Genomic DNA, 15,094 nt, shown 5'->3' with positions numbered 1-15,094 from the left:
GCTCATTCAGAACCAATGATGATGTAACTTTATAATTATGGTCCTGTACACTTGAACAAATATTAGCTAGTCCAATTTACAATTTTTAATACCTTGTTATCATCGAAACCCTTTAAGGTTCATTGTTAAACACATTTTGTTCCAACATAATCGATTATGTGAGACGCAGAAGTTAGGAAAACCAACTTCAACACAACCGGTGTTTTGGTCTCAAAACCGAGTTCACTGAACGCGCTTTTCATTCACCCAAACAAACTGAAAATTTTGGAAACCATGTTTCAAAAAGTAAACGCACTTTTGCACACTGAAAACTCGTTGCCAAACAGACGCTAAGAAGAAGCTGAACCAAACAAGCACATGATATATTTATAGGTCGAGTTTGAACCCTAGACACAACATCCCATTTATTTATCTTAAAAAAAAATGAATTTTAACTACTAGATTATTTGACAATAAAAACTAGAAAACTAGAGTTATGATCCTCTCTATTTAGACTTTTCTCCATTTCCTCCATTTGGAGATATAAATACACAATCAAACTTAAAAATAATTAATGATGGTGGAACCCATTTAATGATAAGGTCCACCATCTATTTTTTGTATATTTATTTCCTAATGGCAAGCTCCATTTATTTTTTTAAATGGAGAGGATCGTTACTCTAAAAATTATTGTATTCAATGGTCCAGTTCTCTTCGATTAACGGTGTTCATTAAATGAAGAAGATTCCAACTCCTATGGTGAGGGGTTATAGAACTTTTTTAAAAATTTAATCTTAATCCTAACTATTTCCTCCGTCCCATTATAAGTGAACTTTTTGTATATTTAATACTTATTAAGAAAATGTGTATAAATGAAAAAGAGAGGAAACTAATTTTGAATATGATATCAAGTATTAGTCCATTCCCCATTATAAGTAATATATATTTAAAAAAAAATATTAAATTGAGACCGATAAAAGTAATTTTAATTAGAAGTATAATTAAAAAAATATTAATATTGTACTAAAAAGTAGTAAAATGTATCAATTATTTTAGGATATTTTTTCCTGCTCGTTGAGAGTTGAGACGGTGGAGAGTCCTCATTTATCAAAAGAGAGTGTTTCCCTCCCACTCAAAGGGGAAAAAAAGAACCCCAATTTTCAAACTCAATTCTCCAATTTCGCTTCTTCTTCCAATTTCGAAGGAAAGAGAAAAACCTTCGTCTTCTTCTTCTTCTTCTTCTTCCACATAAATGGCTTCCGATTCTTCTAGAAACTTCGACGTGGATCAGCTTATTTCCATAGGCAATGACCTCACTAAGGTTTTGCAAGATCCCACTAATGACCGTGATCTCAACATCCTCTCTCAATGTCTCCACCACACACTCTCCGTTTCTTCTTCCAGCCACTCTGACCTCAATGAGGTTCTCTCCTCGTTCCAAGGTCAATTTACTCTTTTGCCCTATTCTCTCTTCTCCGTTTCTGCCACAAAATAATTATGGGGTTTGAATTGTTTTAGTTAAAATTTTCATTTTTATGATTTTTTTTTTTTTTTTATATTGGGTTTGCGATTTTTGGTGTAGCCCATCATTATTTATTTGCTGTTTGTGCTTTTGGCGTATTACTTTGCTAATTTTGTGTTTGGTATGAATATTAATAGTTGAAATTCACAAACAATTTGATAGTAAGAAAAAATTGGGATTTTAGTTTAAGTTTTAATGTTTCTTACACTTATTGTGGCTGTGATTATTTGGTATGTTATGTTTATTGGGCAATTGGGATTGTTATTATATGGAGAACTATTGGATTGGAATTGGATCCCTTACTGTTCGTGTGTAGTTTACTTATTTATTTATTTGAGATGTTGCATGTGTAATTAAGGTGTTTGTTAACAGTTTCAAAACTTGAAGAGTATAACTATGTAAAAATGGAGTGTGGAAGTTTGCAACATGGTTTTTCAATATTTGCATTCTCTTTTTATATCATTGTCTTGGATGTGGTATCAGTTACATAGTTAAGTAATAATAATGGAAAATAAGAAATGCTGTTCGATTTGATACAAAGTTCACTTGTAGTTTAACTGGAAGTAGGTTGTGCGTGTCTGGTATGACAATGGAACTGTTTCGTTCTAAAGCAATGCTTTAAAATATGGAAATAGCGGCACTATAGTTCTATAGCGCCGTACGTAGATTTTGATGATAATTAGTAAAGTTCATTGGGTCGTTAGTTGGGACAGAGTGTGTTGAGAGAGATATGGGGAGAGTGGGTTGGGTGTACAGAATTTGAGAGGTTTTAAGTTAGAACTTTTTGTAAAATGGGTGTGGTGACTCAAAGTGGAAAGACAACTTTTGTGCGCAAAGGCGGTCATGGCTAAATATGGAAGGCAAGATGGAGTGCGTGTGGTTGGTAATGATTCCAGTTGGTGGCGAGACATCAAAGCGATGGAAAAGGGAATCTCAAAATAATTGCTGTTTGGATAGAATGAGAAAGGCAGTGAGAAGTGGCAGCTAGACAATATTTTGGTTGGACAAATGGATAGTAGATGGCACCTTTAAAGATAGATGTTGGAGATTGTATACCATAGCAAACAACAACGAGGCTAAGGTGAATGGAGTTTGTAATTTTGTCTAAGAAACACGGGAATGGAAATGCAGCTGGAAAAAGAGGTTGTTTCAAAGGGAAGAGAAATTGATTGACGATGTTGAGTGAGCAGGGGATCAATGGAGATGTGGAAAAGCAGAAATAAAATGGTTTTTGGGAGAAAATCATTCGAGTTGGACGAGATATTGGAATCGGTAAAATCACATTGTGGAATAGGTTGAAGGTCCAAATTCTAGGAATTGAGTAGCCAATATCTCAATGGTGCTCAGCCTTTAGTATGTTTGGGGAGTCGTATATAACTATGATAAGTTTATGAATGAAATTGAGGTGGTATGGTTTAACAGGAAACAGTTGTATCGTGGGTCTGGAGGAATGGGCTGCAGTGCTTTCAAAATACAAGTTTGATCTGGTGGCAGAAAGTAGATCATAGGAAGTGGGTGGCATTTAAGTGGATGAGATTAATTCACCAAAATTAATAGATTGGAGGTGGTGGTGCACAACAGGACGCAGACCGTGGAAGCCTGTAGAATTCTACATGATGGGCTTGTCAATATGGAGAAGTGTTTGTGCTAACTGAGTGTGTTTTTTTTTTTTTGGAAGTTATCTTGCAAGAATCAGATGGTTATTAGAGTTTACCTTGGCATTGTGTTCTGGTATAGTTTTATTTATGAGGACTATGTTATTTGGTTGAAGGGTGGCAGTGTTCAGAACCCCCCAGCTGTTGAGCTCTGCCTCCATTCCCATTCTATACGTCCTGCTCCATCTCTAACGAGTTTTCAGTGATTAGTCTCCTACTATGATGATGCCCTTAATTGGAAAGTTGTATATAAGGATGGCCAAAACCAAAACTCAATGAGAATTAGAAGAAATTGATTTTGAGGATTCTAAAGTAGAAGTTGAAAGATGCGATTCACTATTTGACAACAAGAATGATGATTATATTGGAAAAGGGGACCAGGATGAATAGATCTTTTGTCTTTTATGTTCAATCATTTTACTGCTTTGAGTAATCACTAGTCAGAATTATGAACGATTGAGCTTTTTGAGTTAATTTTATGTCACTTTATACAATTGATTTTTATCTGTATCCAGCTTATTTTTATTTGTATATAGCATACTTTTCAGTTACATAATTGATTTATTTCAACGGATATGTGGCTTCCGCTATCCGGTATTCCACATAGCTGAATTTTTGCTTCTTGCTATTTTCCGTGATGCACTATTAATAGCCACCCATCTAAAGTAATTCCTTTTAGCTCAACTAGCTCATATCAATGCTATCTATTATGCGTAGATATTGTTGATTGTATTATGTGCTTGACCAATGCTTAGTTGAATCAGATTATCAGAAAAAAATAGATTCGCACCAACAGAAAATTGAGCATGCTAGATCTGAGACTGCTGCTGATGCGGATCTGGAGCTTTTGCAGAGAGAACTGGATGAAGAACTTGAAAAAGAACGCCTGTTGAAAGAGGAGTTTAGATAAGTCTATTAGTTTTCTGCTTTTCAATTGTATGCTGTTTTTAGATTTTAATCTTCTTGAAATGATGTATCTTATCATCCATTTTGTATCAACACAGTCATTAGCAACGAGTTTGATGATCTAGAACAACAACAAATTTCTGTCCGAGAGCAGAAAAAGAAATTACTGAAAATTGAGCAAGAAAAGCAGAGGACAAGGTATGTGCATTGCAAAACTTGAATTTAAGACCCTGTTTACTTTCTAAAAACATTTTCAGCTTTCTTTTTCCAAAATTTATGTTCATTTTAAATTGCTAACAAAGAGATTGAAGACTCATGTAGTGAACAATTGTAATAGAGAGAAGATGGAAGACAAAGCTATACATAATATATTTCCGGAAACAATGAAAACAATGTTTTGGCTTTTTCAAAATTTTTGTAAAATGTTAGATCTGTTTACAGAAATTGTAAAAGAAAATGGTGAGGAAAATATTGGATACATATTCTCTTATGTTTATTAATTGATTTGAAAATGAAAATGAGAAACATGAGAAGTAACAGGCTCTAAGATTGTAATCTGGCCTCATATGTATTGCTATTTGTTATTCATGTTCGCATCAATATTATGGTCTCAATTACATGAATGTTGCTTCTCAATGTTAATAGTAAAGTCAATTAATTGTCCCAAACTGAAAACAGTTCTTGTTTTTTACATTTCCCATATAAATTGGAACTTATATTTATTCTTATATTTTGTTTCAGGATGCTACTTTCGATGTATGCTTCTGTCACGAATATTGTTCCAAACTTGGATGATCAGTCAAAAATTTCAGGCTGTATCCTTTTGTTGAGTTTACCATTCTCTTTCCCCCATGTTTCTTCTTCAGGTTTTCTGTAAATGATATTTTTTGTCCTTTGAAAAGACAAGAATTGTTTGCTCCTTAAACTTTAATTGCAGATATTGTTGAAAAGGAAAAAAATGCGGCGGAGAAATTCGAATACGACACATCACAGCTGACTATCCTTGATGTATGTAATGACATCTGGAAAACAATAAGTGATTAATGCACGTCAAACATGTCTCTGTTGGATCATATTTGTAACATTATGTAATTCTCAAATTGAGTGCTATGTTAGGAATCCAACAAAGTTCAATGCTCAATTATGAAAACCTTACAATTTCAATATTGAGTTGTTGACTACTTAGTTTCTCTGGTGTGTACATCTTCACATGGTTTGGTCACTTGTTAGTTGTTATATAATCTAATGTGCAGTATACTGAGCATATAAAACTGAACGATAAACCGATAACTCATATCTAATTTACTAGTATCCGACCCGTGCAATGCATAGGAAAAAAAGAGCAAATGTTATAATGCTGATAATGTTGACTGTCAATATAATAAAACTTACAAAATATATGATGTAATTGATCGTTAAAAAAAAGCATTTATATTCATAGAAATTGAAGTTTCATATACCAAAATATAATTAACTCAATTTGGATTTCTAATTTATTTTTCTCATAATCTTGCAACCAATGACCTCGGAAGAGATCTAAATATTTGTACTGGAAGAATTATGAAAGTGTAAGTCTAAGCAATTTTGCTATTCTGCCAATTTGGCTTCCTGTTTTTCTTCTTTCCGTTCTTCATCAAGGCAATTAAAAAGGAATGTAGTAACAGCTCAGATTCACCAACACTGTCTTTGGAAACATGATGCCCCTTTAATTTCTTTTATTTTCGACTGGAAAAGGAGCTAAAAGGAAACCAAAAAAAAATGTTGAACTTTGACTTTGACAAAATTACCAAGCGCACTCTTCTAATATGCATAATGAACTGGTAGCCATTAACATGGCCATTTTTGTTGCCTGAAAGGCGATTAACCACAGCGGAAAAATTCAAGCACAACTCGATGTTTGTAACCTCTAGCTTTAACTAATAACAAACCTTCAAGAATGCCCCATAACCTGGCCTCAAAAGAAGTTAACCACTCCAGATATTTAGAAAAACCCGCTGACCAATTTTCACTCTCATCACGTAAAAGACCACCACAACTAGCAACAAGAGCTTTTTCTATATTTATTTAAAGGAGGGACTAACCCCCAACAAGAGTTTATTAATTAAATATGAAAAAACTGAGCTCTTATATGGCTCTATTTTTAAATAACTATGTTTTACATGCTATATTTGATCTCAAGATTTTTGGAATTGAATGGTAGGGTCATGCTTGTTCACTAGAGTTTGAATTCTATCTAAGTAAACATTGACCTGACTTGGTTTTGATATTCAATTGTAACATGAATTTGTCAACTTTTAATGATATGCTGCCTGGGCTAGTTAATAAACCGTTTATGAAGAAGTGTAAACCAGAACAGAAGATGCCATTGCAAGTATTTGCCATCCAACATTTATCATTGGTACCAAAAGTATAATACCCTGCACACAGCGCAAAGGGCTTTGGTGCTTTGCCCTTTTTTAAGTATAGTTTACTTTCATCCGTGTAGTAATTAAACAACAGCAACAATGAATCCCAAGCTAGAATCTTCAAAATGCAGCAAGAGTCAAGAGATCGATAAAGAAGCCAATAAAGCTAAAAGAGGACCGAAAACAGGTTAAACCAGGTTAATACTCAATAAACAATCAGATCAACACAGCAAACAACATAATTTCATTGCATTAGGATTAAATAAAATGATTAAATCAGATTGATTCTCACTATAAACAGTTAACAAATCATCCAGGTGCCAACAATTTATGTATTGGCTTAGTCTATACAGGACTTTGCTCCAACTTCAATTGAACACGATCAATTGAGCACCCACTAGTAGATGGTGAGATTGGTCCCTTGGATCAGTCGGTCTTTAGACCAGATACCGAGTTTGAAGTTAACAACCACTAATATCATATGAGCTCGTTAAATCAAGTGATTGACGAGCTTCCCCTAAAACGAATCGTTCAGGATAACCGAGTTTGTTTCTTAGATGGAACAATTTTTTTTCAGCTTATCACCCTGCCAAACTTTGAATTAGTAGGACCCCTACTTTTCTCTTGGAAAGTAGGGGATTAAAAAAAAATAATACTAAACTCATTAAATATATAATCATGCAAAGTTACAACTTGAGAGAACATTCTATTTTGTCAAAAACTAGTACATATTAATGCAGCTTTATGATAAGTTTATAGAGACACAAAGTTAATTTCATTTTATTTCCCTTCAATATTATAATCATAATCAAAATCAAAATCAAAATTAAAGTAATCTAGGGCCTGTTTGTTTTGGATTTTTTTTGAAAAAAATCTATTTTTTTGAGTAAAAAATCACTTTTTTAGTTTTTGTTGTGTTTGTTTGAGATTTTTAAAAAATCCATTTTGCTAAAAAAATCATTTTTAGCCTCAAAATGAAAATCTATTTCAAGTAGCTTTTCCAAAATCTATTTTTTTCTTAATGCAAGGAACTCAAGTGTAAGTGTTTCAAATCTCAAAAAAATGATTTTTATGATAGTAGACAAACAGAAATAGCTTTAGATTTTTTTAAAAATCTCTAAAAAAAATCTCTAGATTCTTTTAACTCAAAATCTATTTTTTTTAAAGCTGAAACAAACGCACCCCTAATCTAAAATACATAAATATCAAGCACTTCCAGTCTTGAGTAGTGGTGAAGAATCACGAGAAGGATTTGGTTTCTTGACAGAGCATGATGATTTGAAAGCCTCAATTTGTGACTGGCATTTAACATAGTCCCCTTTGTTCTCTTCCAAACACTTTTTCAAAGCATCAACATCACATGCTGAATTTATTTTCTTCACATTGCTACTATTCTCCTCTTCTTTATGACCCATAACTCCCAATGAAATTTTTTCTGCATTTTACATCAAATTGCAAAAGGGTTAATCACAATAATTTGAAATAAAATAAAAAGTGAATTTTGTAATTGAAAATATGAAGTATCAGTAGCAATGGTGCACAAGTGAAGTTGTAATCTTTTCAGTGTGAAAATGAAAAGGGGATTGATTTTCAGCTAATTGAATGCAATCGGTAGGAATTGATAAGCGGAATTTCGTACCGTAACGAGGCTCAGCACGATGCGGTGAATTGAAAAGAAACGAATGTATGAGGTGAATTGCAAAATTGAGTGGTGTAATTAGCAGAAAATGAAGACGCTGCGATTGGAGAAGAGCAACTCTGCAAACCCTAACACCGCTGAAGGGGAAAGACAATGACTAGATTTTCGTTTTAGAGGGTAATTTATTTGAGTTTTTTTTTTCTTTCTTTCCATTGGATTAAATCCCTATATATGTAAGAAAAATCTAAAATTAGTTAATATTTTAAATTAGGTTTCAAAAGTTTCTAAAGTAAGTCATTTCTTTATATTTTTGTTCACACGACGAGCATTCTAATTGAGAAACTTTTAATAGATATATGATTAGTTCCTTAAAAAAAAAAATTCATGACTAGTTTGAAATATGAGTCTTGTTAACGAGTGCCCTCGGGGCACTCTTTAAGCTATCTAAAATTAGCAATTATTCTTTTAAAAAGGCAAACATTTCAATTTCCAAGACATTGATTACATGCATTTTCATGATATATTTACTAATTATGGTCCTTAAAGAGTGCCCCGGGGGCACTCGTTAACATTTCCCTTGAAGTATTAATAAAATTGGAGATTAATTTGATAACGGCTTACAAAGTTAAAGACTAATTTAGTTGTTTACTCCTAAATGTGGAGATAAGAAATCCAAAACCTTAATACAACATGTTGTGAGAGTTTAGCTTATTTTGTTTAATGTGATCTCCGTTGTTGGTGAAAAGGATGACTTATATAAGTTAGATGGTAGTGTATAAACTTATATCGAAAAAAATTATCAGATAACTGATAAATTAATGAGTTCAACTTATAGTATTTGATAAGATTAGTGGTTGAACTAAATGATAAATATGAAATGACAAAGAAATATAGTTTAAATTAATATTTAATTTTTTTAATATTGATAATAAGGATAAAATGGAGAGAAAAAAATAGATAGTTTTTTTTAAGGAAAAAAAAATAGATAGTTATAAATTGTAACTCAATCGCTACTTGAAGTAGTAGTGTATAAACACGCGAGGAATTTTTTTTTATCAAACATGTATATTCTAGTCATATGAGATTATGAATAATGCAAAGGAAATGCTCTTTAACACGTAGAAAATAAGTATGAAACATGTCTATTTCAGTCATTCACCTAAAATATACATCAATCTTTTTAAGTGATATTTGGTTATGAGTATGCCAATAATAATAATAATGTAATAGCACACAGTTCATTGAATTATAAAATGGTTAGTTGATTATTGATAGTTAATTCAAGTGTTGCTGCGAATGATGTCAAAAAAACATCATGTCATCAACTATAAAATATCCCATTTTTACAAAAGGCGAATCACACAGAAAAATCTGGGTTTAAGATGATTCAACTCACTGTTCTGTTCAAGAAAATTATGTTCTATACACATTTCATTGAAGAAAGGATTGCATTTCTGGTATCATCCTTTTGGCATTTCCAATTCTAGAGGTAGCAATATTGCTAGAACTCAATCTAAAAACTGGCCATGGCCAACATATACGTCGACTCACTTTATGACTACTATTACGTTCATGTTTCTCTGATTCCTCTAGTTGTCTGGTTAGTTCCTCTATCTGCCGACGAAGTTCAACTCCTCTACTATCAGCTAGCTTCAATGACCTCTCTGCTGCTTCCTGTGCAGCTATTGCAGCCATTGCTAGCTCTTCTTTGAGTCTTAATTTTCCATTGGATATGTCCAAAGCACCCTTTGTTTTCTGCAGTTCTTGTTTCAGTGCAGCCACCTAATGGAACATTCAAACATTATCAATAAGATATAGATTATAGTTTAACGGATATGCATTTACATCGTCATCCAGTAAGAACATATCATACTATCATGTAAGCCTATATTATCACCGCTTTTTAAAAATAACTGTCACATACTCAATTCTTGTTGGATGTCGTTGTAAAACTAGTTTGCACTGACAATGCATGTCCCCTTTTCTCAACTACAAAAATGAATATATAAACAATGGAAAGGAAAAGCTCTTAACGTATAGAAAAGAACAAGAACAAGTATTCTTTTTATAGATATGGCAAAAGGACAAAAAAAATCTTTACCATTTTGTCACGCTCTTCAATCTCTTTCTTTCCAGCCTTAACTTCCAATTCACAAGCTTCCTTCCATCTAGCTACCTCTTCTTCTGTTTCTTTGATTTCAATCAAAAACTCCTCTACCTTTAACAGTTAGACAAAAAAAGAAAAAAGCTAGTGAGAAAGAGAAGTTTTGCTAAAGAATGATTGTCATGTTTATTGATCAAATAGGTGATTACATTTTGAGCCAAGATTCTCTCTCTATCTTCTAACTCCTTGATGTAGAGTTTGTTTTCTGCAATCTCTTTTGTTTGTTTCTCTGTGAGACACTGGAGGCGCTCTGTGTCTGACCTGGCATGAAGTTCATAATAATAAATGATCCAAAACCAAACTAAATGAACTCGGTATGATTTTGAACTATGGCAGCAATATAATACTATAAAATCAAAATAAGCTATTATATAAGAGTGAAGAAATTACTCATTTTAGCATGCATTATCACAGAAAAGCATGAAGCATTTGTGAAAGGGCTTTGTATAGAACTGTATGCAAAGCCTTTTTCACTCACTTCCTTGCAAATGAATGAATTATGCAGTTTTAGCTTAAAATAATATCACTATGTGATGGACAAGAATGTGAGTTCAACATAGTTATATGGTAAAAGTACCTAGATTCTTCCAAAGATCTTCTCAATTGAGTGATTTCAAGGCGTAGATTCTTCATTATCCTTTCCACTGTTGAGGCCTTGGAAAATGACCATAAATTTCAGAATAGACTAACCTTTTGCAAGAAGTAGATTACAAATGTTCAAAGATATTCAACATTTTTGTTCTCCTATGTATACACATACTCTCTAACTAACCATATAAGAAACTAGCTTCTCTATCTCATAAATACAATCCAAATAACTAACTAACTAACTTCTCTAACTACTTCAACTACTCTAATATCTATTATTCTACATCCTAACACAATACTTCCGGTAATACTGCTACTATCAGTGAAGTTAATAACCATTAAGTAATGTTATGATATTCCTTTTTGTTTCTCTCTTTTTTCTCCCCTTTTGTTAAATGTACGTGATATCATAAGAGAACACTTTCTTGGAAGAAAAAACTCGGGAAAACTAGTTCTAGATTAGTCTTTTTTTGTCTCGCATAAGTCCTATAAGTTCCATTACATGTACAGTGTTGCCATTTTTTTACTCATTACGTTACAAAAATACACATATATCTTATATATGTTACTTATGTGGTATAAATGGGGTTAATCACTTATCCTACATGTACCATTTTCCCATCTTCTATGGAATGTGTGAAAAGGGTAACAATGTACACCTACTGGAGCTTAAATGCCCTATGCGAGACACAAGATAAAGCTCAAATTCAAAGGACTAATTTAGTATAATTAAATAACTTTAAGATGTATTTTGCCTATAATTTGTATATAGAACTAAGGATAAGAAGAGATTACCAAACTAACAACTTCCACTTCACACTCACTGCTATCTGAATTGTTAGCCTCAGAAGTACCATCCATTGATTGCACATTATTACCACCTCCCATCATGAATCCAAACCCAACTTTCTGCAATCCAAACTCAGCAAACTGCAAAAGTGGCATCCTTTTATGATCATGTCCCTTTATTTTCTTCTCCAATGCCTCTTTCTCCAACAAAGCAACCCTAAGCAAGTTATTAATATCCCTATTCTCTTCAGTTAAACTTGTCAAACTATTCTCCAACTCTCTCTTCTCCTTTTTCCTTAACTCCTTATAATTTTCCACCTTTGTTTCCACCTCAGTTGCAAGCCTTGATATTAACCTTGCCTCTTCCAATAACAACACCGTTGATTCATCACTTAACTCTGATTCCTCACAAACTATTTCTCTGACAAAAGTTTCATCCTTTTCTCCCTCTAAACTCTCTTTTACTCTAGATAAGGAATCCTTTATTGAAATGAAGGATTCAAAAGCCCTTAACATCATCCCATTTTTCTCTTCTTTCTCAACTCTTTCTTTGATATCTTCCACTTCATTTCCATCCAATACATCCTGTTTTTCTCTCAAAACAGTTTCAAAGTAAGGAACTTTATCTGAATGAAGACTATGGTCAGAAACTTCAGAGGTGTAGGGTGAATTTGGATTGTTGAGTTTGTACTGATTGGAAGATGGGTGATAGGATTGTTCCATGTTGCAAATGATAATATTATATAAAGGTATGTGGGATTTTCATCAAGAAGAAAGAAGTAAAATAAAGTTAGACGAGGAGGAAAAACATAAGTGAGTTTAGAATTCATAACTAACAGTCAACAGAAGAAGGTTGGTAGTTACTTTCAAGTTTTGGCCGGGCTGCTCTACAGTATTTAGTTAGTTAGTTGGTTGGAACTAATGGCCAGCTTAACTTGGTGTGAATTTGGTAATTAGTTATGCCATAAAAACAATTGATTTTGAATGAAAGATTTAGTGAAATTGATTTTGTATAAAGTGATTTATATTTAAATACATCTAATTGAAAATGAGTTGAACAATAGATTCAAAGTTAAAAATCAAATGTATGGATAAAAACTACAAATTTAAGCTTCAAGATAATTAGAAGAAAAAATCATATCTCAAGTTGAAAATACATAAGATCTAAAAATAATTTAGAAAGAATGACACTCTTAACCTTATAATTAGCCAACTTTGTAACAATTAATTAGGTTCATAATAGAAATCTTTTAGCACACATGTAACAAAGGAGAACATGGAATAGCCTTGTCAACTAGATTAACATGCAAAATTACTGTAAATGTAAATCCTAATTAGGGGTGGGCAAAAAGAACCATGAACCGAACTGAACCGCGCGAACTGAACCGAACCAAAAATAACCGAACCATTATAACGGTTCACGAACCGAACCGTTAATTTATTAACAGTTCTTGAACCATAACTGAACCATCTTGAACCGAACCGAACCGTTTGAACCGAACCAAACCACTTGAACTTTTTTTTTTTTTTTTAAGGAAACCACTTGAACTTTTTGTTGGATCTTTCCAAAAAAACAACTTATTTAAAATAGCCTATTTTAAAAAGCTTATTTTATGCAAAACACCTTATTTTATGAAAACAACTTATTTTAAAAAAACAGCTTATTGAAAACAGCTTATTTGAAAAACAACTTATTTTATGCAAAATAGCTTATTTAAAAAAAAAAAAACAACTTATTCAAAACAGCTTATTTTATGCAAAACACCTTATTTTAAAAAACAACTTATTCAAAACAGCTTATTTTATAAAAACAACTTATTTTTAAAAAACAGCTTATTCAAAACAGCTTATTTTTTTTTTTGAACAAATAAAATTCAAAACAGCTTATTAATTGAGCTGTTACTCAATATTTTATATTTTGTGCCTTCTTTTCAGAAGATGCCTAATAAATGGATGAAAATCAGCTCACTTGAGTTCATGATTCTTCTTGTAAGCTTGTTTTAGAGGAGCCAAATGCATGCATCGTTGCCATTGATTGCATCTTTGTATATTCTTCAGTATACCCTGCATGAGCCTGTCAGACAGAGTACTATGCACAACAGGGAATCTTCTGTTTCAATGCTTTGCTTGTTAGTATGTTGCAACATGAAGCATACATAAATTGAACAAGTTGAAGCGCTGAGAATTTCTTAGAATCCATGTTGTTGTTGGTTCTTAATATTGATGTTCCTGATACTTATTGAATAAACATGTTGTACTTATTAACTAGTTTTTGCTACAACTAGTTGTTTTTAAAATAAGTTGTTTTTCATAAAATAAGCTGTTTATCAAATAAGCTGTTTTGAATAAGCTGTTTTTTTTAAAATAAGGTATTTTCATAAAATAAGTTGTTTTGAATAAGCTGTTTTTTAAAAATAAGATTGCATAAAATAAGCGGTTTTGAATAAGCTATTTTTAAAAAGAGATTGTAATAAATTGTTTTTCATAAAATAAGTTTTTTTGAATAAACTGTTTTTTAAAATAAACTGTTTTGCATAAGATAAGCTGTTTTTGAAGAAATAAACTATTCTAACTTTTAATTTTAATTTGTTATTTTTTATAATAAAAGTGGTTTTATTCATTGGATAAAAAATATTTGTTTTGGTTCGGTTCGGTATGGTTAATAGGTAAGCAAATGGTTAACCAAACCATAACTTTGGTTCAGTTCGGTTAGCTCCAAACTTGAAACGGTCCGGTTCGGTTTTCCCGAACCATTTCAAAATTTCGGTTCGGTTTTTTGGGTTAACCGAACCATGCCCACCCCTAATCCTAATGATTAAGATTCCTAAAAACATACTGGATGCAGCAGGGACCTAAAGGCAACTCTAAACAAATAAGTCTAATCCTAGAGAAACACTTGTGTGGACCAGGACCAAGAATTTTGGTTTTGGTCACACACACAAGTTTTTTCCTTCTCTCTCTTCTCTTATCTCTTCTCCATTTTCTCTCTCTTCTCTCTTCTCTCTTCTCTTTTCTCTCTTTGTGTGACCAAAGACTACTTGTGTGGACCAGAACCACACAAGATTTTCTCCTAATCCTATATTGGATAAGACAAACTAATACATTGGGATATATTAAAATAACAAACATGAGAAGTATCATGCAAGAGAAAAAAATTTTAGAAGTCATTAACCTTCTTAGATACCTTACATCTGTACTACTCACATAAGCATTTTTATGCTTTGTTGATGAAGATTTATGGTGTAGAGAAGCACGCTTCTAACATTTTTTTTCCAACAAGTGTTTGAAAATTTTGTTGAGGGGCGAACCTTGTTCTTGTTTTTTTTTTCTTTGCCATTCTAAAAATAAAACACAAAATAATCAAATATAATTTTTTTTATTTGAAAAATCAAATTGTCAATCAACTTACAATATATAAAAACAAGATACTATCAAAATTACTTAACT

The 15,094-nt window shown here is 32.3% G+C and overlaps 2 protein-coding genes across 2 annotated transcripts; one reads left to right on the top strand and one right to left on the bottom strand.

Moving 5' to 3' along the window:
• Window positions 1–1,040: 1,040 nt before the first annotated feature.
• On the top strand, window positions 1,041–5,370 carry LOC146958411 (kinetochore protein SPC24 homolog). The gene is made up of 5 exons (XM_085739922.1): window positions 1,041–1,421; window positions 3,921–4,063; window positions 4,160–4,260; window positions 4,804–4,877; window positions 5,000–5,370. The coding sequence occupies exons 1-5, from the start codon at window positions 1,232–1,234 to the stop codon at window positions 5,104–5,106; spliced, it is 615 nt and encodes a 204-aa protein (XP_085596048.1). The 5' UTR covers window positions 1,041–1,231; the 3' UTR covers window positions 5,107–5,370.
• Window positions 5,371–9,347: 3,977 nt separating this feature from the next.
• On the bottom strand, window positions 9,348–12,977 carry LOC146958410 (ATP-binding protein). The gene is made up of 5 exons (XM_085739921.1): window positions 11,654–12,977; window positions 10,848–10,924; window positions 10,420–10,531; window positions 10,208–10,324; window positions 9,348–9,888 (listed from the first exon to the last, which is right to left on the bottom strand). Exons 1-5 carry the CDS (start codon window positions 12,368–12,370, stop codon window positions 9,538–9,540), a joined length of 1,374 nt encoding a protein of 457 aa, XP_085596047.1. The 5' UTR covers window positions 12,371–12,977; the 3' UTR covers window positions 9,348–9,537.
• Window positions 12,978–15,094: the final 2,117 nt, after the last annotated feature.

Source organism: Medicago sativa, chromosome 1, assembly GCF_051527215.1.
Source record: "Medicago sativa cultivar Bolivia chromosome 1, Bolivia_mono, whole genome shotgun sequence".
NCBI classification, from domain to species: domain Eukaryota; kingdom Viridiplantae; phylum Streptophyta; class Magnoliopsida; order Fabales; family Fabaceae; genus Medicago; species Medicago sativa.
Note: the sequence above shows the minus strand (reverse complement) of the source record. Positions and strands in the feature narration are given on the sequence as shown.